This window comes from Ailuropoda melanoleuca, chromosome 2 (assembly GCF_002007445.2).
Source record: "Ailuropoda melanoleuca isolate Jingjing chromosome 2, ASM200744v2, whole genome shotgun sequence".
Taxonomy (NCBI): domain Eukaryota; kingdom Metazoa; phylum Chordata; class Mammalia; order Carnivora; family Ursidae; genus Ailuropoda; species Ailuropoda melanoleuca.
The window spans coordinates 108,344,607-108,368,891 of record NC_048219.1 but is presented as its reverse complement, the minus strand read 5'-3'; the positions used below and the strand labels follow the sequence as shown (position 1 = coordinate 108,368,891).

The window sequence follows — 24,285 nt, the reverse complement described above, 5'->3', positions numbered from 1 at the left end:
GGGATGAGTGCTAAAGTAGTTAGGGATGAAGGATCTTGATTTTTGTAACATCTTTCAAATAATACAGTAAAAATATGTGTGTGTCTAAGTAATATTAACAGTAGTATTGAGGTGGCATGTATAAAGTATGTGAAATTTTTCATAAAATTTCCCTGAAAATTTGGGGGAAGATGGAACAGAACAGATATTTAACTACATAGTTTGAGCAGGGAGGAAAACATTTTTTAATGAGAGTAAAAGTGAAGTTTTTATTTTTTATCATTTTAATTCCGGTGTAGTTAACCTAGTGTTAAATTAGTTTCAGGTGTAAAATGTAGTGATCCAACTTCCACATATTACTCATTGCTCATCATGGTAAGTCTACTAAAGGTGAAGGGTGTTTTTTTTTGTTTGTTTTAAAGACTTTTATCTACTTATTTGAGAGAGAGAGTGAAAGTGAGGGGAGAAACAGAGGGTGAGGGACAAGCAGACTCCGTGCTGAGTGCAAAGCCCAATGTGGGGCTTGATCTCAGGACCCTGAGCTCAGACCTGAGCTGAAATCAAGAGTCAGACACTTAACCAACTGAGCCACCCACACACCCCTGAACGTGAAGTTGTTTTTGTTTTTGCTTTTAAAGATTTGTTTATTTGAGAGAGAGTGCAAGCGTGCACACAGAGGGAGAGGGAGGGGGAGAAGCAGACTCCCTGCTGAGCAGGGAGCCCAGCATGGGTCTTGATCCCAGGACGCTGACTGAGCCACCCAGGTTGCCCCCTGAAGGTGAAGTTTTTAAGTAGATGTTATCTCTTACCACACTGAAAGGAGTATTAGGGTAGAGAATTTTTAAGATGAATTTTGGCAAATGTCAAAAGTCTGCAAATGGTAAGAGTTTGGAATATGTTGATATTTGTGGCATTAATTTAGATTATATGACGTGTGAAAGATAATCTCTTCTCATCCTTGGCCGTTGTTACAGGTTCGTATTCAAGAGACTCAAGCTGAGCTTCCTCGAGGGAGTATCCCCCGAAGTTTAGAAGTGATCTTGAGAGCTGAAGCTGTGGAGTCAGCTCAAGCTGGTGACAAGTGTGACTTTACAGGGACTTTAATTGTTGTGCCTGATGTTTCTAAGCTTAGCATACCAGGTCAGTAATCTTCAGCTCAAATCTAACAAATTCTCATTACCTGAAACTATAGAACATTCAGCTTCTTGAATCTTCCTTGTCTTGTTTTTGGCTACCCATCAGGGTGAGCAAGGAAGTATGATAAGAATAGAGACAAATTGATTTTGCCTCAAAAAGTCTTGTTCTGAAAAATTTCAAGGCCTAAATGAAATCTTTGGGTGTACAGATTTTGTTTATTTAAGCAATTTTGATTCTCAGCACCCCTTGATATTTGAGCTGTGAAATAAACTATCATTCATTCTTTCAGGTGCGCGTGCAGAAACTAATTCCCGTGTAAGTGGTGTTGATGGATATGAGACGGAAGGCATTCGAGGACTCCGGGCTCTTGGTGTTAGGGATCTTTCATACAGGCTGGTCTTTCTTGCCTGCTGTGTTGCACCCACCAACCCAAGGGTGAGTCTTAACAGACTGGCAGAGGTTGAGAAAAACCTTCCCTAGGGCTGCCAAAACAATATGGGCTTCTAAAACTACTGAGGTTTCAGGTCAGTGTTAATGGTGTGGGGGGGGGTTATTCTTTAGTTTTTGTGTTGTTGGTTGTTGTTGTTGTTTTTTTTAAGATTTTATTTATTTGCGAGAGAGAGAGAAAGCACACGTGAGCAAGCATGAGTGGGGGGAGCAGCAGAAGGAGAGGGAGAAGCAGACTCCCGATGTGCAGGGAGCCCAATTCAGGGCTTGATCCCAGGATCCCGAGATCCGTGACCTGAGCCAAAGGCAGTTGCTTAACCAGCTGAGCAACCCAGGTGCCCCTGATTCTTTAGTTTTAAAACCAGATCTTGGGGCGCCTGGGTGGCACAGCGGTTAAGCGTCTGCCTTCGGCTCAGGGCGTGATCCCGGCGTTATGGGATCGAGCCCCACATCAGGCTCTTCCGCTATGAGCCTGCTTCTTCCTCTCCCACTCTCCCTGCTTGTGTTCCCTCTCTCGCTGGCTGTCTCTATCTCTGTCAAATAAATAAATAAAATCTTTAAAAAAAAAATTAAAAAATAATAATAAAACCAGATCTTTTCATGTCTTTCTGACCTTGAGGAAAAACCTGTTTGTTTTCATGTTTAAGAGCTCAGTGCCATAAGAGCATTAATACAAATTGTCCATGGTATAATTTTGTTGGTTTTTAATTACTGCAGTTCCTCTATCATACTCTTGGAGAAAGTACAAATAGAAAAATTTAGTAATCTGGGAAGTGAAGTAACTTGCCCTTTCTGTGAGTGATGGATTCCTGGTTGTATAGTAGTGTAGAACTTGATTCTGTGTCCTTAGTGGGAAAGCGGTGAGAAAAGGTTTGGAAAATAGTCCAGTATTGGAAGAAGAGGGGTGAATATAATACTCTATTACTTTTTATTCATATCAGTGATTAACATTTTATTGTGGCTCATCTCTTGAGCATTCAGATTCATTTAGATGGCAATATAAAACAGCATTTGCTTTTTTGTTTTCAATTCGCTGGACAAATGACAAACTCTTCAATATCTTGATTAACTTAGGCCTTACTAGTTTGGGGATTTTTTTGAAAGCCTTTGTAGTCAACAGATTCTGAAGTTAACCCCCCAGGCTATTTTTTTGTTTGTATTGAAGCTCTTTCTGTTTCATTTTACTTTGACTGTTTCCATGTAAGTATATTTTCCTTTCTTCTCCACCCCTCAGTTTGGAGGGAAAGAACTCCGAGATGAGGAACAGACCGCTGAGAGCATTAAAGAACCAAATGACTGTGAAGGAGTGGGAGAAAGTGTTTGAAATGAGTCAGGATAAAAATCTGTACCACAATCTCTGTACCAGCCTGTTCCCTACTATACATGGTAAGAGTTCCTTCCATTTGTGGCATAAACTTGAAATCAAAATGATGATTAAGAAACAGCAAAAAAGGGGCGCCTGGGTGGCACAGCGGTTAAGCGTCTGCCTTCGGCTCAGGGCGTGATCCTGGCGTTATGGGATCGAGCCCCACATCAGGTTCCACTGCTATGAGCCTGCTTCTTCCTCTCCCACTCCCCCTGCTTGTGTTCCCTCTCTCGCTGGCTGTCTCTATCTCTGTCGCATAAATAATAAAAAATCTTAAAAAAAAAAAAAAAAAAGAAACAGCAAAAAATACTTATGTTAACTATACTGCAACTTAAAATTTTTTTAAAAACAGCAATAAGTGATCTCTTACAGCACATAAATCAGATCAAAAGGGTTTTTAGTGGACTTACAAGGGGTATTAAAATCATTTACAAAAGGACATATTATATGAGTCCACTTAAAATGAGGTACCTAAAATAGGCAAGTTCACAGGGACACAAAGTAGAAAGAGGTTACCCTATGGGGAAGGGGAATGGGGAGTTAGTGTTTCATGGATAAAGTTTCTGTTGATGATGAGAAGTTCTGGAAATGGATAGGGTGGTGATTATAAAACAGTGTATTTAATTCTGCTGAATTTTACACTTAAAAAAGATAGTAAATTGTATTTATGTATATTTTACCATGATTTTTTTTTAAAGGAAAAAATTCATTTAGGCTTCTTTTTCTGGCTTTAGGGTAGAACTTAACTGTATTCCAATATGTTAGAATAATATCCTTATCTTTTTTTTTCCCCCAAGAAGAAGATTTCATGATGTTTTCTTGGTTTTATGTACTATGTCTATACCTTCAGTGGTTTCTTCCTTTGTTTCCTTGGCTCTTGGTTGCTAGTTGCTCACCATCATTTAATACCCTTTGTGTGTTGAAGGATATGACTAAATTTTCAAGCCTCGTGCTTTACCCTTACTTTTTCCATCCTTTCATACTGAATTGGAGTTATGGCAGGAACTCAGGGTTATAGGTATTTCTCTTAGGTATATATTTTTAACTATTTAAAAATAACCCTTTTTTCCTATCTAAATATTTGGCCAGTGAAATTGAACTGAGATCCTTTATGGTAATAATCTTTTATGTATTTTAGAGTGTCCTCCCTTAATTGAGTAGTGTCCAAACTTTGATCTAGCTCTACCCCCCCCCAGAAATTAATCTATTGCTGTATAACAAGTTACCCCAAAACTTAGTGGCTTCAGACAACAAATAGGGTCTCATACAGTCTATGGGTCAGGATTTGAGAGCGGCTTAGTTGGGTGGTTCTGGCTGAGTGGTTCCTACTCAGTCTTTCACAAGGATGCAGCTAAGATAGCAGCTGGGGCTGCAGTCATCTGAAAGCTTGACTAGGCTGACGGACTTATCTGTTAATGCTAGTTGTTAGTTGGAAGCTCAATTCCTCGCCACATGAATCTCTTCCATGGGGCTGTTTTAGTGTTCTCACAACACAGCAGCTGGCTTGAGGAAATAAAATGCTTCTCAGGACCTAATCTCAGAAGTTACACACCTTCACTTCACCGTATGCTGTTTTATAGAAGCAAGTTATGAAGTCCAGCCACCCCTAAAGACAGGAGACTTAAGCTGCATTTTCAAGTGAAAAGCATCAAAAAATTTGTATACTGTTTAAAAGTGATGAAACCTCCCAACACATTTGTTTCAAAGATCCTAAGTCAGCGAAGTTTTGTTTTTGGAATGGATTTTTTTTTTCTGCCTTTAAGGAGTGGTTTGTGTGAATGTGCCCAGCGCTTAGTTGATAAAATTCACAAAAAGTCATGATAATTAGCACAGAAAAAAATGGTTTTTAACAGCACATTTTTAAAGATCCAGTTTTTTTACTGTACTTTTCCTTCTTATATATTCATAAGATTCATAGATTCATAAACAGCTTGTAGAAGCAGCCATAAATCACATTCAGCATCTTATCTAATCCATAGCAGTTGATTTAGTGTGTTTTTATTTCAGCACTATACACTGTTGGTGATACAAAAGAAGTAAATCAAGGACTGTTTTCTCAAACTCTTTGATACAACAGCAAGATCTGCTACTAGAATTAGCAAGTGCAGTGTGCTGTGGTGGACAGTTTATTTATGGAGTTATTTGAGAAATACTACATCTGAAAGGGCTTTGTGAGGAAGTAGGATTTATAAACAAGGAAAGGCTCTTAGAATGGTGAGCATCAGCATCTGTGACATCTGTGGTATAGGTGAGAACATTGGGACAGTGGTTAGGTGGCTTTAAGTTCACAAAGCAAGAACCAAGATTAGAACCAGGTATTTTTACTTCAGTCTTACACTTCACTTCAGCTCTCTTGGCTCTTGATTGATAAACATGCATTGTAGTTTCTTTTTTTTTTTTTTAAAGATTTTATTTAATTATTCGACAGAGATAGAGACAGCCAGCGAGAGAGGGAACACAAGCAGGGGGAGTGGGAGAGGAAGAAGCAGGCTCATAGCCCCTGATGTGGGGCTCAATCCCATAATGCCGGGATCACACCCTGAGCCGAAGGCAGACGCTTAACCACTGTGCCACCCAGGCGCCCCATGCCTTGTAGTTTCTTATGAAACTGTTTAACCTCATATTGAAAAATACCTTGTATTTTATTTTTAGGCAATGATGAAGTGAAACGGGGTGTCTTGCTGATGCTCTTTGGTGGTGTTCCAAAGACAACAGGGGAAGGAACCTCTCTTCGAGGGGACATAAATGTTTGCATCGTTGGTGACCCAAGTACAGCTAAGAGCCAGTTTCTCAAGTAAGTGTTTGCCTGAGGTAGCACATTGGAAAAAATAGTGTGTATAGTTCCAGGCTTTCTGTGCTACCAAGAATGTAGTCAGTGTGCCTTCACTAAAGCAGGAGTATAAATTATGACTGTTGAAAATATAACTTTCTTAGATTAAATCACCTTAATTGTTTTAACAGAATGTGATAACATTTTACAGTTTTTTAGAACAGAGAAAAATTGCCTATAATCCCAGTCCCATTTAGAATTCTTTTAATCCTTATATGATATCTTTGTATAATCTTTTTATAAGTCTTTCAGTACATGAATATAAATTTTCATCCTTATAAATCACAGCATAGATATTTTTAAATTTAATTTGCCTTAAATTTTTTTCCATGTTTATTTTCACCATTTTTTGTTTGTATACTGTAACTTACAAAATTATTGTCCTAGCCTGTCTTCATTTATTGTAATTATTATGGGTATTAATACAGTGAACATCATGATTTGTATAAATTTTTATTTTATTTTATTTTTTCCTTTGGAAAAATACCTAAGCATGGGATTGCTGAGACTAAGGATACAAACATTTTTAAGGTTTTTAAATAGAACATGCTTTCCGATAGCAGTGCAATAAGGATGAGACACATTATGCTAATCTTATCAGCATGTGTACTGTTTAAGCAATTTTTGCTTAATTTTAGAAACTGTGGCAAATACTTGATTACTTTCAAACTTTTAAGAAACTTAGAGGTCAAAATAATAGCAAGCAGTTTTGAAACACCTGCTGTGTTCTTGGTGCTGTGTGTGTATGTATATGCATCTTGTCCTAGCAGCACCAAGACAGGCATGTAAAATAATACTCTTTTTGGGGGGAGGCAAACAAAACTTCTCTGAAACTTAGTAAATTACCCGAGTTCTTATAGCTAACAAGTGACTGCTGAGCCATGAATATTAGAACTCAGATGTATCCGACCGCAAAACTTGTGCTCTTCGTACTGTATCAAGCTGCTTTTCCTTTATTTGGGAAATATGTAACATGGTACTGTTCTAGAACAGAACATTTTTAGTTGGTTTGGAATTTTTATAAATAAGTATTATTTCCTTCACGTATATCAAGGACTAGGCTTCAGATTTGAAAATAATAGTTCTGTGTTGAAAGGGATTCTTCTGGGGCGCCTGAGTGGCTCAGTCAAATAAGTGTCTGCCTTTAAGTCATGATCCTGGGGTCCTGGGATCCAAGCCCTGGGGAAGCCTACCTCTCCCTCTCCCTCTGCCACTCCCCCTGCTTGTGTCCATGTGCTCTCTCTCTCTCTGTCAAATAAAATCTTTAAAGCGGGGGAGGTTCTTCTCTCTTCATTTCCTCTGTTCCCACCTTCCGCCTCCCCTTCACCACCACAAAAAGATGTGCCACAATGTTGCTGCTGGTAAAAGAATTGTATTGTACACTATTATCTTAGAAATAGCCTTTTAGGGGTGCCTGGATGGCACAGCGGTTAAGCGTCTGCCTTCGGCTCAGGGCGTGATCCCGGCGTTATGGGGTCGAGCCCCACGTCAGGCTCCTCCGCTATGAGCCTGCTTCTTCCTCTCGCACTCCCCCTGCTTGTGTTCCCTCTCTCGCTGGCTGTCTCTATCTCTGTCGAATAAATAAATAAAATCTTTTTTTAAAAAAATAGCCTTTTATATCTGGTGGGTTTTTTTAGCATCTTTATTGTAATATAATTTCCATATCATAAAATTCACCTCTTCAAAGTATACAGTTCAGTGGTTTTAGTATATTCATAGAGTTGTATGACCATCACCAAACTAAGTTTACAACATTTTCATTACCCAAAAAGAAATCCTGTACCCACTAGCAGCCTTCATTCTCCTCACTGGCCACAGGCAACCACTAATCTATGTTAGTGTCTCTATCTGGACATTTCCTGTAAATGGAATCATATACTATGTGATTCATTGTGACTGGCTTATTCTACTTAGCATAATGTGTTCAAGGTTCAGCCATGTTGGAGTATGCCATACTTCATGTCCTTTTATTACCTCATATACTATCATAATGTACTTACATATTTAATTATCTATTTACCAGTTAATGGGCATTTGGATTGTTTTCACTTTGGCTTTTATAAGCAATGCTGCTACGAACATTAGTATATAAGTTTTCACCATTTTTTTAAATTGTAAAATATACATCACATTTACCATTTTAAACATTTGTATATGTACTTTTCAGTGGCATTAAGTACATTCAGATTGTGCAGTCGTCAACACCATCCATCTTCAGAACTCCTTCCTCTCCCAAAGTGAAAGTCTCTGCATTAAAACAGTAGCTTCACATTTACCCCTGTACCTGCCTCTAGCAACCACCATCCTACTTTCTGTCTCTGAATTTGATTATTCTAGATCCCTTGTATACATGGAATCATATAGTGTATTTGTCCTTTTGTGATCGGTTTATTTCACTTAGCATAATATTCAGGGGTTATCCATGCTGTAGAATATCTTAGAACCCCTTTCTTTTAAAGAGTGAGTAATAATTGATTGTATGAATTTACCACCTTTTGTTCTATCTGTTCATCCATGATGGACATTTGGGTTTTCACCTTTGGGCTGTTGTGAATACTGCTGCTATCTATGAACATTGATGTGCAAGTATCTGTTCACGTCCCTGCTTGCAATTTTTTGGGATAACTTTAGCTCTTAAAATTTAGGTCCTTGGGGTGAGTGGCTCACTTGATTAAGTGTCTGCATTCCTCTCAGGTCATGATCCTTGAGTCCTGGGATCCAGCCTCACAACGGGCTCTGTGCTCAATCTCACTCTCTCTCTCAAATAAATAAATAGACAAATACTTTAGGTCCTTGATTTATTTTGAGTTAATTTTTTACATAATATGAGGTAGGAGTCCAACTTTATTCTTTTGCGTGTGGATATCCAGTTGTTTGAATGGCAAGACTATCCTTTTATCCTGTTGAATTGTTTTGGGCACCTTTGGTGAAAATAAGTTGACTGTAAGTGTCAGGATTTATTTCTGGACTCTCAGTTATATTTCATAATCTCATTTCTGTCCTTCGGCCAATACTACTATATCTTGATTACTGTAGTTTTGTAGTGAGTTTTAAAATCAGAGGTGTGAGTCATCCAACTCTCTTTTCCTGAATTGTTTTGGCTATTCTGGGTACCTTGAGTTTTCGCATGAATTTTATTTTATTTTTTTAGTTTGTTTGTTTGTTTGTTTTAGAGGGAGCACACATGAGTGGCAGGGGGAGGAGCAGAGGGAGAGGGAGAGAGAATACCAAGCAGGCTTCACAGCCAGAGTGGAGCCCAGTGTGGGGCTTGATCTCACAACCCTGAAATCATGACCCAAGCTGAAATCAAGAATCGGACACCCAACCTGTTAAGCCACCCAGGTGCCCCCTACATGAATTTTAGGATCCACTTTGTCTGTTTCTACAAAGAAGCCAGTTGTGATATTAATAGAGATTGCATTAATCTGTAGGTCAATTTGAGGTATATTGTCTTTTAAACAATTTTAAGTCTTCTGATCCATGAACATGGGATATCTTTCCATTTATTTAGGTTTTTAATTTTTTTTTAACATTGTTCTGTAGTTTTCACAGTATAAGCTTGTGCTTCTTTTTTTTTTTTTTTTAAAGATTTTATTTATTTATTTGACAGAGAGAGAGACAGCCAGCGAGAGAGGGAACACAGGCAGGGGGAGTGGGAGAAGAAGAAGCAGGCTCCCAGTGGAGGAGCCTGATGTGGGGCTCAATCCCAGGACTCTGGGATCACGCCCTGAGCTGAAGGCAGACGCTTAACGACTGAACCATCCAGGCGCCCCTAAGCTTGTGCTTCTTAAATTTATTCATAAGTATTTTATTCTTTTTCATGCTATTGTAAATAGAACTGTTTTTCTTATTTTCATTTTTGGCTTGTTCATGGCAGGTATATAGAAATACAATAGATTGTTGATCTTTGATCTTGCAACCTTGCAAGCACTCATTTATTCTGTTTTAGTGGATTCCATAGGATTTTCTATCTATAAGGTCATGTTATCTGGGAATAGTGATAGTTGTTCTTCCTTTCAAATATAGGTGCCTTTTGTTTTTCTTCCCCAGTTGCCCTGGCTAGACTTTTCAGTATAATGTTGCATAGAAATGGCAAGAGCAAACATCTGTGTCTTGTTTCTGAACTTAAGGAGAAAGTATTCAGCCTATTACCATTAAGTATGATGTTAGCGTGTGGGTTTTCACAGATGCCTTTATTAAGTTGTGGGAAATTCTCTTCTATTTCTAGTTTGTTGACTTTTTATCGTAAAAGGGTATTGGATTTTGTCACGTGCTTTTTCTGCATCTATCAAGATGGTTCTTATCCTTTATTCTATTGATATGGCATTTTACTGATTTTTAGATCTTAAACCAACCTATTATTTTGGAATAAATCCCAGATATAGTTTTTTTTTCTTTTTTTCTTTTTTTAAAGATTTTATTTATTTATTCGACAGAGATAGAGACAGCCAGCGAGAGAGGGAACACAAGCAGGGGGAGTGGGAGAGGAAGAAGCAGGCTCATAGCGGAGGAGCCTGATGTGGGGCTCGATCCCATAACGCCGGGATCACGCCCTGAGCCGAAGGCAGACGCTTAACCGCTGTGCCACCCAGGCGCCCCCCAGATATAGTTTTATCTTGTTTTGCTTTTTAAGTGCAAGGCCTTCTAATAGATCATTGTTGCCAAACTTTATTATTAAAGACTTATTTTAAAATGATGTTCTTGTCATGTATGAACTTCATCTTCCATTTGACAGGAATGGATTTAAGTTGATTTAAAAGGCCAAAGGAGACATAAGGCTTTCTGTTTAGTCTGTGACATATGTCTTTATGAATTGCTTATGTTTAATACCTTTCTCAGATGTTCTTTAAGAAATTTAAATTTTTGATTGACATAAGCCCTGTCAGCTGACATTTCTAGAAAGGATGCTTATAGTCATGTGTTAATGAATATGATAACGGTTGAACAGGCACGTGGAGGAGTTCAGCCCCAGAGCTGTCTACACCAGTGGCAAAGCATCCAGTGCTGCTGGCTTAACAGCAGCTGTTGTGAGAGATGAAGAATCTCATGAATTTGTCATTGAAGCTGGAGCTTTGATGTTGGCTGATAATGTAAGAACATTTTATACTTCAGGTTATAAAGAAATCAGAATAGCCCCTACCCTATCAGCAAAGGCCTATAAGTTTCTATTAAAGAGATATCCTTTTAAAAAAACACTTTTAGTAAATAATTCATAGTTGTATTAATCTAGAATTTAATTGAGATTGTCATCATTAATTACTTTCTGAGCTTCTCTAGAATGTATTGCCTACCCTAAGCATATGTGTTTGCTGTGACTGTAGTTCCCAGCATTTGATCCTTTCCAGACCATGACACTTCTATGAGTATGTCTCTTGCATTTTGCATGTATTTAACATAGATCTGTTAGATCTGTGAAGGCACATAAGCTGTAGCTATACATTTATAAAGTTATGTTCCAACTTTACCCTTCACTACCTCGGCCTGTAATGAATCCTGAGGTGACCCAGAATATTTGACATAGAGATTTACACAAGGTTTTGATGTTGAGTAAGAATGCAGTAAGTAACTGTATGTTTTTAATCTTGCTCTTGGTTTAAAACGAGTCAACGTATATGGTTCCTTCTAGCTCTGGAATCTGTCGAACTATCCTACTTTAGTAGAGGAAATTAAGATTGCTTACTTAACCTACTTTAGAGTTGTTTAGAGAATTAAAAGGTCTGTGTGGGAGCGAACTTGAGTTTATTCTTGCTGTTTGACATCTCAAAGGCAGTTTCTTATGCTAATTTCTTTGGTTACAAGGGTGTATGTTGTATTGATGAATTTGATAAGATGGATGTGCGGGATCAAGTTGCTATTCACGAGGCTATGGAACAACAGACCATCTCCATCACTAAAGCAGGAGTGAAGGTATGTGTGTTCACTTCTGTTCTGCTGCATCATGCCATAGCCTTAAAAATTAGTGTAGCTCTAGAGACTCTCACTTGGATAAAATGTATTATTTCAACATGAAATGCTGATCATTGAAATGAGAAACATAACCCGGAGGATTATTAATCCAAATTATAGGTACTTTGAAAATGTGTTGCTGTGACAGAGAATAGAGAAAAGTATTGGTGAAATTTTTATCATTTCACTCTCAGAATTTCCACCAAGCTTCTATATTCTTTGATAATGTGTGCTTCCTTGTAACAAAAAACAGGCAAAGTCAACAGATTATTTAAATGAAAATAATAAGTACAGTATTGTAACCAACATGAGAGAGAAACCAAACTTTTTAATAAAAGTAATATATTCAAATAGGTAAGGAAAATTTAAGCAGTAGAGTAAAATATAAATTAAAAGGTGAAATCTTCCCCTGCAATTCCTATCACCAATAAATGTTGAGAAGTTACAACCCTTTCAGAAATTTTTCATACATAAATAAGCATAATACATATAACTTAATTCTTTGCTCATTTAACTTCATAATTTTATTTTGGCAATCTTTCTGTACCAGCACGTATTAGATCCATTTTAGTATTTATTTTACCACATGATTTTCAAGTCTGTGTCCCCAGTTTGGCTCATTACACTCCTAGAAAGTGACATTTGGTCATTTTCAGCCTTTTGATTACAAGCCATATTGTAGTAAACATCCTTGAACATGCATCTTCCTGTACCTAGCTGCAAGATAAATTCCTAACAAGAGATTGCTGGCTTAAAGAGTGTGTGTGTGTCGTAACACCACCATTCATATAGGAGTACCTGTTTGCCATACATTATCATACTTTAAATTTTGATGATTCAGTAGGTGAAAAGTGATGCCTTAATATTTTGGTTTGCATTTAGTTAATTATGAGTAAGATTGAGCATTTTGTCCTGTGTTTATTGGCCATTCCAAATGTCTTTTTAAACCTGTAACAATGATTTCTTTTGTGGTCAGGCTACTCTGAATGCCAGGACGTCCATTTTGGCAGCAGCAAACCCAATCAGTGGACACTATGACAGATCAAAATCTTTGAAACAAAATATAAATTTGTCAGCTCCCATCATGTCCCGATTTGATCTCTTCTTTATACTTGTGGATGAATGTAATGAGGTAACTGTGTGAACTGTCACTGTTGGCTTCCTTTCTTATTTCCTGTTTGAGTAATTGAAGGAGACAAGACTGTAGGATGTACTCCTGAACCGCTGTTGCATGTGTTCGCACTGACTTTCATTTCTCTCAGAATGGTACAAGATCGGGCAGAAGGTTTATTAAGAAAAATCAAAATAAAGTCACTTTAATTGCTGGTTCCACTTAATTTTATTCAGGAATATTGAGTTTTTTGTTGTTTTTGTTACTGTTTTTTTAATTCTCAAGAGGTAAAAGGAAACATACTACAATTAACTCCCAGCCATACTCTTAAAGATTTTTATAGGAATTTTTTTTGTTGGGTGTTGTTTTGTTTTGTTTTTTTCAGTGAGCTTGGAAAAAATTGGAATACAAAGAAATGTTTTCCACCAAATCATGAGTCATTTATCTTTCTTTATCCTCTCATCCAGTTGAATGTATATCACATTTTTTTCCTAATTATGTAACAGTTTTAAGGTTAACTATAAACTTGTGGATTTACTTAGATTCTAACATGTTAGTTATTAAAGTCATTTATACCTAGACTTAAATATCCAGCCACATTGCACAACTCAGATGTGCACAGAAGTGCAAAATGACATTGTGTGGAAGCTAATATTCTAGGCTATACTGTTAATTGCTGAGCGTGAAAGTCCTACACTACTTTAAATAAAATGATTACCTCTTGCTTATAGCAAAACTTTATTATCAAATAAAAGCTGCCTTCCATTATGTGAATGTTTGGGGATTTTTAGTTTTTTATGTTTTGTTTTTTCTCTTCACAAATCCATATAAATATTTAACCCAGTCATCCCCCTTCACCATCTCCACCCTCATAGCTGGTAGTTGTCTGATTTTCATATATTTGTGTTTGTGTGTGATTCTTTAATTTAGTGTTTAAACTTTTTAATTGGAAATAATTTCAAACTTAGGGAAAAGTTGCTGCAAGAAATAGAAGAGTGCATGTAGCACCCATGTACCCTTTATTCACGTATTAATATTTCTCTATATATCAATGGCTTTTTTTGTACCATGGGGAAGAAAATTATATGTTTTTGGTTGGGTGAATTGTTAAGATTTTATTCATTTGTCAGAGAAGGAGAGCGAGCACAAACGGGGAGCAGCAGGCAGAGGGAGAGTAGGTTCCCCGCTGAGCAAGGAGCCCAATGTAGGACTCGATCCCAGGACCCTGGGATCATGACCTGAGCCAAAGGCAGATGCTTAGCTGACTGAGCCACCCAGGCGTCCCTTTTTTTTTTTCAATGTTAATAACAATTCTGTGGTTATCTTCATATATTCACAAGTGCCAATATAATATTGTGGCTAAGAGCATAGACTCTGAAGCTAGACTATTCAAATCCTGGCTCCATTATGTATTGTGATGTCAGACAAGCTATGTTACCTCTCCGGGCCTCTATTTACTTAACTCTAAAACAGGGGTAATATTACCTACCTGGTAAGATTTTTGTGAGGTTACATGAGTTAATGCTTCTAGACACACTTAAGGCAACAGTGCCTGCCATATACAAAGCACCCTAGAAATCTTAATTCTGCTGTTGTTGTTAAAGTCAGTTAATTCCTTCAGGAATATTCTTAGAGTGGGGCAAAGGTATGCATTTAACTTTTGATTTTAAAGAAACTGGTACCATACTTTGCTCAGAAACTTGGTACCCGTTAATACAGCTTTTGGTGGCATATTAGAGCTTGTTTTTAGCTATAAATAATTTATTAATGCCAGCGATAATCTGGAGTGGATATTGTTGTGACTGACCGAAGTGATTTTCTTCTTTTGAATTAGGTTACAGATTATGCTATTGCCAGGCGTATAGTAGACTTGCATTCAAGAATTGAGGATTCGATTGATCGTGTCTATTCCCTTGATGATATCAGGAGATATCTTCTCTTTGCAAGACAGTTTAAACCCAAGGTAACTTACCCTTTTGTACTGGAATAGGGCATTTAAGAGGGCATTAAAAAGGGTTCTGTGGAAATTAACTGAACTATACTTCTTCGGGGTTTTTTGGTTTTTTTCTTTTTGAGGTTTTCTTTTTTTTTTTTTTTTTTTTTTTTTTTAAAGATTTTATTTATTTATTCGACAGAGATAGAGACAGTCAGCGAGAGAGGGAACACAAGCAGGGGGAGTGGGAGAGGAAGAAGCAGGCTGCTAACGGAGGAGCCATGTGGGGCTCGATCCCATAACGCTGGGATCACGCCCTGAGCTGAAGGCAGACGCTTAACCACTGTGCCACCCAGGTGCCCCCTTTTTGAGGTTTTCTGTTTTGAGAACACTGTTTCTTCAGAGTTGAAAAGAGGAAATTTTCTAAAAATATGCATAATTTTCTTCTACTTGTTAGATGCTAATAAAAAGATTTTTATGGATGAAGAATTTTGGATAACCAAATAAAGTAGGACATACTTTTATTTCAGCCACTATTCCTAAGAATCATATGAGCTCAAATCAGTAGTCTACTGAATGTTCTTGAATCTTTCTCTAAGGAAAAATATGGATTCCTTTAGGTCATTGTGATGAATATGGCTTAATATTTTACAGTGATTGATGTAGTTCATTTAATTGAATCTGTCCTGGATCCAGGACATTTTTTTAAAGGTTTTTTTTATTTTACTCGAGAAAGAGAGAACCTGAGTGAGAGAGCGAGCGGGCACAGAACAGGAGTAGGGAGGCGAGGGTGAGGGAGGAGCAGGCTCCCCGCTGAGCAGGGAGCCTGATACGGGGCTCGATCCCAGGACCCTGAGATCATGACCTAAGCCAAAGGCAGATGCTTAACTTACTGAGCCACCCAGGTGCCCCAAGGACATTTATTTTTAAAGTAGACTTCTTAGTCCATTGGTTTTGTTTAACATTTTCCTAAAATAGAATACCAAAAAAATTTTTTGATTCTGGGTCAGGGTTTTACACTATTGTCTGGCTCAACTTTTGGGAGTTGCCCTTAGATTTTAATTATCTGTCATCTTCACTGATTATCCATAATACTGGGATTGATTCTCACTGTCCTGAAAGAAGCTTAATGAGGCATTTAAAACTAAGGGTTATTGGTCACGTATGTGTAAGGAGGCTTTTGTTCTCTGTGACTGTGTACCAGCCGTGTGACCTTGGCGTGCTTCCTTAATAGGCTGAGTTCCTTGCTCTGAAAAACTGAGTATTCTTTTATTATTCTCACTTTGTTGTTGTTTTTCAACAAATAATAAGGTTTACTGAAATAGCTGGTGTGTGTGTGCACGTGTGTGTAGACCTCTCTTTTTCCCAAAACAGCATAAATGAGTTTCAAGAATAGTTTGAGCATTAATTTGTTTAATGAGCTTTGGCATCTTGGGTTTAAGAGGCATTACACCCTATTCCACTGCTTCAGCTTGTTCTGCGTCTTTTAGAAATGGCATTTGCTTCAATACCCTGCTGTATTCCTGTTTATAAAATTAGTATGTGAAATTCACAGGCACCTTAGTTTAGTTCTTTTGAAATGCATTTCCGTGTTAATTCTTTGTTGACTTCAAAGTTTGACCCTCTCAGTTCCCCAGAGTGTCTCTACCTGGAAGGCTCTTAAACTATGTTTAATGCAGCTCCCATCAAGTAGAAAAGCTCTGACTTGTTCTGAAACAGATTTCTAAAGAGTCAGAGGACTTCATTGTGGAACAGTATAAACGTCTCCGCCAGAGGGATGGCTCTGGAGTAACCAAGTCTTCATGGAGGATTACGGTGCGACAACTTGAGAGCATGATCCGTCTGTCTGAAGCAATGGCTCGAATGCACTGCTGTGACGAGGTATCAAAGTCACTTTAATAATGGGAGGAAAGAGCAATTGATTGTTGGTTTATAAGCATGTTTTTGTCTTTGGTATAACAGTTGAGTGCTCTTAAGATACACAGTGCTAGGATTTCTCCCTTGAAGTTTGCTGTTAAGCATTTATTGAATATGATGAAACAATTATGTCATAGAATATAGAGTCCATATAGAGGTGAGTCACCATTAAGAGGTAGGTGACCCTCCAAAGTATTATCCGAAAGTCAGTAGTGGCCTAAAGCTGCATCATCACATCACAAGGGTGTGTACAATACAGTAAGTTATTTTGAGAGAGACCACATTCATGTAACTTTCATTACAGTATATTGTTGTAATTTTTCCATTTATTGTTAGTTATCGTTAAGCTCTTATTGTACCTGATTTATAAATTAAATTTTATCATAGATATGGATGGATAGGAAAAAACAGTTTATGTAAGGTTAAGTACTGTCTGCAGTTTAGGCATCCATTGGGGGTCTTGGAATATAATCCCTGAGAATAAGGGGGTATACTGCGTACCATATTTTATTTATCCATTGATCCATCAGTGGACATTTGGGTCACTTCCACCTCTTGGGTGGTGTTAATAATGCTGCAATGAACGTGGGTATTTATATGCTTTGGGTATTAATCCCTTATCAGATACATAATACGCAGATAATTTATCCCATTCTGTAGGTTGCCTTTTTTACTCTGTTGATTACCTTGATGCTCAGAAGTTTTTGAATTGTATATTGTTTCATTTGTCATTTTTCCCTTTTGTTTCCTGTGCTTTTGACACCATTATCAAATCCAATGTCCTGGGGCTTTTTTCCTATGTTTTCTTATGTACATTTTATAGTTTTAGGTCTTCAGTCTATTTTGAGTTAATTTTATATGTGATGTAAGGCAGGGGTCTAACTTCATTCTTTTATATATAAGATACCCAGTTTCCCTAGTACCATTTGTTGCAGAGACTGTGCTTTCCCCAAGGAGTGGTCTTGACACCCTTGTCAAAAATAATTTGACCATATACGTGAGGATTTAAGGATAACCATTACTTTATATAAGCACAGTCATAGAATATGTCCACCCTTGTGTCTGGTTTTCATACAGCATTAACACTATCAGATATCATCCAGGTTTTGTGTAGAAGTAGTTTGCCCGTTTTCATTGCTGTGTAATATTCCGTCAGTATATCACAATGATTCCCCTATTCTTCTGTTAATGGATATTTGGATAGTTTCCAGTTTGGGTTCTATGGGATATGCATGTCTTTTGGTCTATATGGTATACATGTGTGTGTATATTTCTGTTGGGTATACACCTAGAAGTGGAATTGTTGTCATAGGTTGTACATGTGTTCAGTTCAGTAAAGACTGCCAAAATGCTTTTTTCCACAGTGGTTGTATCAGTTTATATTCCCACAAGCAGTGAATGAAAGTTGTTCTACATTCTTTCCAATACTATATATTATGAGTCCTTTTAAGCCATTCTGGTGAATTTATGGTGTTAACTCGTGTTTTATGTGTGTGGGAGAAAACTAAAATGCCACCATGGTTTGGTATGGAGAAAATCTGGTATATCAAGAACACTGACTTTCTGATTTACTTCATCTCGATTGGTTTAGGTCCAGCCTAAACATGTGAAGGAAGCTTTCAGGTTACTGAATAAGTCAATCATCCGTGTGGAAACACCTGATGTTAATCTAGATCAAGAAGAAGAGGCCCAGATGGAGGTAGATGAAGGCCCAGATGGCATCAGCGGTGAGACACTTACTTGTTTACTGTTCTGGAGTTAGGGACCAAAATGTTCTCTAAGATGTTATGGTAAAAGTGTACTTGTTGATAGTTTTGAAATCTATCTAGCAAAAGGGAAAAAATGGATATCGAATTGTACTATGTACAAAGTAAAATACAATTAAATAGTTAATATAAAGCATATATGCTTGAAGGACTGAAAGAAAATACACCAAAATGGTGAGAGTGGACCTAATTCCCCAGCTTTATATAGTGTTATTTTGCTTTTGAATTAAACACATGTTCTTGAGTACACTGAACCAGACAAATACCAGATTTTTAAATTTTGTGTATGATACTACAAGTGAACTTTTAGATCATGAAATCTTTATATCTGCCATCCTTCCCATTCCTTCCACATTAGGTTTTTTGTTTTTTGTTTTGTTGTGTTGTGTTTGAGAGAGAGTGCACTCACATAAGGAGGGAGGAGGGGCAGAGAGGATCTTAAGGAGGCTCCACACATGGAGTCCGACACGGGGCTCGATCTCACAACCGTGAGGTCATGACCTGAGCCAAAATCAAGAGTCAGACGTTTAACCGACTGAGCCACCCAAGCACCCCCTTCGAAATTTGTTTGTTTTTTCAGACTTTATTTATTTGTCAGAGAGAACAAGCACAAGCAGGGGGAGCAGCAGAGGAAGAGGGAGAAGCAGACCCCCCCACTGAGCAAGGCGCCTGATGCAGGACTCGATTCCAGGACCCTGGGATCATGACCTGAGCCAAAGGCAGATGCTTAACCAACTGAGCCACCCAGGCGCCCTCCCAAATTAAGTTTTTGTCTTCACTAGTAGCATTTACAAATTTGCTTCTAAATTATTTGTAAAATTACTAAATACTGAGTATAACTATATGCTTGTTTAGAAATTAGTATTAAAATAGAAGTAGTATACTTACAAACATTTGATATGGGAGTGTTGGAGGCACAAAAATAAGATTCAGATGGTTGATATTTCACTTAGGTCATGTTGACAGCCCTGCTCCTGTGAATGGAATCAATGGCCACAGTGAAGACGTAAACCAAGATTTGGTTCCTAAAGCCTCCTTAAGGCTGAGCTTCCCGGAGTACTGCCGAATCTCTAACCTTATTGTGCTTCACCTCAGAAAGATGGAGGAAGGTAAGGCTGTACCTGGTGTGCGTACATGCTCAGTCATTATGTAAGTTGTATTTGCATAAACCACTTCTGTTGCTAAAGACTCTGTTTTGTCAGAAGAGATAATAAATTGTTTCACGAGCTCACTTCGGCAAAGAAAGTCTTTGGGATATCAGTACATCTGACAGTCTGGACATTTACCCATAAGTTCATTGCCAGACAAAGGTCATTTGTTTAATGTCCTTGACCTATTTTAATATTTTTGAGACGCAGAAGTTGGGACCTGATAATATGTTAAAGAAGCACTTAGCAAATGTTTATACAGATGCAAAATCACTGTTCCTTAGAATAGCTTTTGAATTGGGTGGACTCTAGGTTATTTATTTCATAGGCGAGTAATTGAACTGAAAGGGCCATAATAGCCCAGCTTATTCTATACTAAAAATGAAGTAAAATCCTCATTTCTCCATAGGTAAAGTATGATATCTAGACACTAGTAACTTCTACCTTGACTGCTTTACTGTGCTATTCTAACATGCCTATAATTAACCCCAAGGCAGAAGGAAAAATTATGAAATCAAGGGGTGAACTTAAACTTTAATTTGGTAGTTAGCCATCAGGTAGTTTTTACTTCAGAGTCCCAAAATGCTGGCTTCCAGACATATTCTCTCATCACAGTGTCCTGTCTGTGATGGAAGAAGAGAATAGAGAGATTGTCTTAGCTTACTAAAGATTTGAGCCCTGTAGTTTTTGCCCCTGTTTCCTTGGAACTGTAGGCCAATTGGAGGAAGGAGAGAAGGCAGTAAAAAGGTGACTAGGACAGACAGGTGTTAGCCAAACCGTCTTCTCACTAAAAAGCATTTGGGAGCTCACATGTTCTTGTATTCACATTGTATTTCATTTTTCTCTTTATCATGCATCTGAATTTTAAACATGGCAAACCATTAATGAAACAGATATGGTTAGCACCCAGACACTATCTGCCTTCCACAGATAAATTCTGCTGTGTCTTCCTTTAAAAAAAAAAAAAAAGATACTGTTCACCCAATCAAGTAAGTTATGAATTCTCAGTCTTCAGCTGGATGTCTGTTCTCTAGTCTAACACAGGGAGCACAACTTTATTATTATTTTTAATGATTTTATTTATTTTGGGGGGAGAGAAAGCACAAGCACAAGCTGGGGGGAGGGGCAGAGGGAGAAGCAGGCTCCCCGCCGAGGAGGAAGCCTGATGTGGGCCGGATCCCAGGGCACCTAGGCACCCCCCACAGGGAGTACGACTTTAAACCAGGAAGCTCACTTACCAAGAATATTTAGATAATGAAGTTTCAGTACACCCATAATAAAACTCTTCAAAGGCATTGTCAGTAAAGCTAGAATTTTCTTATTTTTGATTTTTTGTTTTATTAGGAATACCTAGATTCAAGCCTAAGTAGTTTTCTTTCATTATACTTTGTTTCTGTAGTGGTTATATTATCCAAGTTCCAACTTTTCTTGTGACTTTAGAGTTCTGCTTTGGACTCTTTTTTAAGAAGTAGACAGTCATTCAGTATAGATAGACCTTGCTGAAATAAATTGGTAATTTTTTACTTTGAGTTAAAGCCAACGGTTCACTTCTTGGTTGATCTCAGCTGTGTAAAGTCTTCCTTGTTCCACAGAGGAAAAGTTAGGTTTAAGAAGTTTTGTTTGCTGTTGCTAATTGATGCTTTCAGTTGCTATTGGCAAACGTTCCCATGGGTGATGAAGCATAGAAGGTGAAGGAAACACCTTCATACTTTGAAATCTTAATAGCTTTAAGAAACTTGTTTTTTACAATCTCTATTTTATTAGATTTTTTTCCTCAGGATAAAGTGAGGCATACTTTAATACAAGTAATATGACAGGTTATTTCAGGCTTACGCTGGAACATTGCAAATCTTATTTCAGCAGATACGCTTTCTGACAGGTTGACGGTTATCTAATCTGTACATTATCTTATTGTGTATGCAAACCCCAAGGATTGGCAGTACAATTTGCTAGAAGGAAAATTTAATCCTCTTGAAATATATTTTTTGTTGCAGAAGAGGATGAGTCGGCATTAAAGAGGAGTGAGCTTGTTAACTGGTACTTGAAGGAAATGGAATCGGAAATAGATTCTGAAGAGGAACTTATAAATAAAAAGAGAATCATAGAGAAAGTCATTCATCGACTCACCCACTATGTACGTACAGAACTACTCTTGCATGATTATTAATGATAGAGGGAGTCCATGCCTCACATCTGCAGGTTTATAAATGTTCATTTATTTTGAATTCTTGGGATCTAGTCACAATTGTGAGTCGTAAAAAAGAGAATTTACAGCAGTTAATTGACTTCTTCCTCTGCTGAAACAAGCAGAACCTAAGTTAAATCTGGGAAGGTGGATTTAGGGTCTTATGTTTTCTATTCCCTTAACTATAAACCTACAAGTATTCTGATCCTTACCTCTTGTTTTCTATGTTTCCTCTTCCCCATATCCTCATCTCCCATATCACCCAGCCTACATGTGGTCTGTCCCAATGATCATTCTTTTCTCAAACTTTAAGCTGTAGTCTCTCTGTTCTACTTGATTGGTGAAACCCCAGCCTTGGTTAAATGTAAATCTTTCACTCTACTGCATCCAAGCAGTTAAAAGTATCTGGAGAAAGGCATACAACCATGGGCCATGTCCTGCTTTAAATTCATGACCACTAATCTCAAGCAGACTGTTCATTACTGCGTCTTACCAACCTCACACTGGCACTGCCCAGTGCTGTGACTTCTCCCACTCTCTTATGGGACCATTACAGGCATATTCCTCCCTACTCACATCAGTTGGTCATTCTCTGTATTCAGCCTGTCAGTAGCGTTTGTCACTATTGATTGCTCCTTCTAAGTCGCCATATTCTCCTGGCTCTTCTCCTGTCTTGCTGGTTATTTCCTCTTAGTCTCTTTTCTCAAGTCTTATAACTTTTTAAGTGGAGTGCTGTCCTCAGTCCTCAGACCTCTTTTCTCTTTACATTGATTACCTGAGTGATCTCATTTGGTTCTGTGAGTTTAAACCCATCCACTGATGACTCCCAGATTTAGCTCTCACCTCTCCTCTAAATTCCAGATATCTAGCCAGCTGCCTGCTTGTGAACTATAGGCATCTCACACTTAGTGTGTTCAAAACAGTTCCCCCTCCCCCCACAGTGTTCCCATTTACTTATTCTAAGCCTTCTATCTTAGAATCATCCAATTCCAATTTCCCCTCATAGCTTCTTTTAGCAGCAAACTCTGTGAGCCCTGCCTTCAGTATGTGTGTTCTGTGTTCTGTTCTCCCCACCTTCACATCTTTAGCTACCATGCCTGGACTTTCACAGGAGCCTCCTGACTGCCCTCCTTTGCACTGGCTCTGTGTCCAGCAGCCAGACAGATCTTTTAACAAATAAAAATGTTTCAGTGCCCTGCCTTCCAGTTCTTCCCTCATGTTTACAATAAAATCCAGTCTCCATACCATGGCCTGCAAAACTTACACAATCAGATCACTTGCATAGGACTCTTCCTGTTGCTACTCAGTGCTGCTGGCCTTGTCCCTATTCTTAGACACACCAAAACATGAAAACCTTTGACTTGTCTTTTGTCTCTTTACCCATTTCCCTCTTCCATTCTGATATCTGCTCAAATGTTGCCTTCTCAAAGAGGTGGTTCTTGCCTGGCCTGTCAGAAGAAGAGCCTCCTCGGTATCACTCCCTAATCCTGCTTCATATTACTTCATAGTGCTTATCATTGTCTGGCAGTAGGTGTTCAGTTTGTCTCATTAGAATACAAGCACCAAGAGGGCAGGGACTTTGTTTTGTTAACTACTATATCCCCAGGATCTGTTGTGGTGTCTGGCCCATAGAGAGGTCAAATATTTGTTGAATGATTGAATTTTTCTGTTTAAATGGCAGATTCAGTTGTCTTGTAGTTCACTTTACAGTGTCCACTATATAAATACTGTGGGTGTCACATATCAGGGTTGTGTCATCTGAAAAGTCATTTACTTGTGGAAGTATATGTGAGTGTATGATTATAGGTGGTTGTGTGTTGGGGGGGTGTTGAGAATAGCTACTCAGATCAGAATTTAATAAATAATACCTATGAAAATAAAGCTGGATTGGGGTGGTGTGCATTCAGAGGTCTTTCTAGTTCTGGGCAGTGTGTTTGCACCAGGCCAGCCCTTCCCTCCCTAGTGTCTCCTGGGATTAGTGTAAGATAAAATGACCCACACAAGAAATCCACATTGGGACACCTGGTGAAATTAGCTGATCTGAACTGGGGCTACCTTTTTAAGTTTACACCACCTGAGCTAGCTCACTACAAAAGACTAGAGAAATTAATATTGTGCTGATGAAGTGTTCTCCCTGTGAGGGTGTGTTAGTACATAAAGCGAGCTCTTGAATGTGTCCATTCCCTCTTAGCGAACGATAGTGCTCATACTGTGGGACATTTCTGCCTTCTTTGGATCAAATCACTGTTTCCTGAGTTCTCTATGGGCTTGGCTGGAAGTCCCTCTCCTTTGTGGGTTTGTCTTGTTTTGTTTTTTTAGAGAGAGAACACACATGCCCTGGGGGGCAAGGGGTGGAGAGGGGCAAAGGGAGGAGAGAGAGAATCTTAACCATGCCTGATGCAGGGTTTGATGGTCACAACTCTGACATCATGACCAGAGCGGAAATCAAGAGTCAGATGCCTAAGCAACTCAGCCACCCAGGTGCCCCTCATTTGTTTGGGTATTTTAGGTACATATGGC

At 38.3% G+C, this 24,285-nt stretch overlaps 1 protein-coding gene across 1 annotated transcript in view; it reads left to right on the top strand.

The window, feature by feature from the left end:
• Positions 1-24,285, top strand: part of MCM6 (minichromosome maintenance complex component 6) — a 33,378-nt gene that overhangs the window by 7,885 nt on the left and 1,208 nt on the right. Inside the window, 13 exon segments of the mRNA XM_002930274.4 lie at positions 954-1,119; positions 1,406-1,551; positions 2,798-2,845; positions 2,847-2,949; positions 5,582-5,723; positions 10,708-10,849; positions 11,559-11,666; positions 12,682-12,837; positions 14,651-14,779; positions 16,469-16,630; positions 18,258-18,393; positions 19,386-19,541; positions 21,575-21,714. Coding sequence (XP_002930320.1) covers positions 954-1,119; positions 1,406-1,551; positions 2,798-2,845; positions 2,847-2,949; positions 5,582-5,723; positions 10,708-10,849; positions 11,559-11,666; positions 12,682-12,837; positions 14,651-14,779; positions 16,469-16,630; positions 18,258-18,393; positions 19,386-19,541; positions 21,575-21,714 — 1,734 coding nt within the window.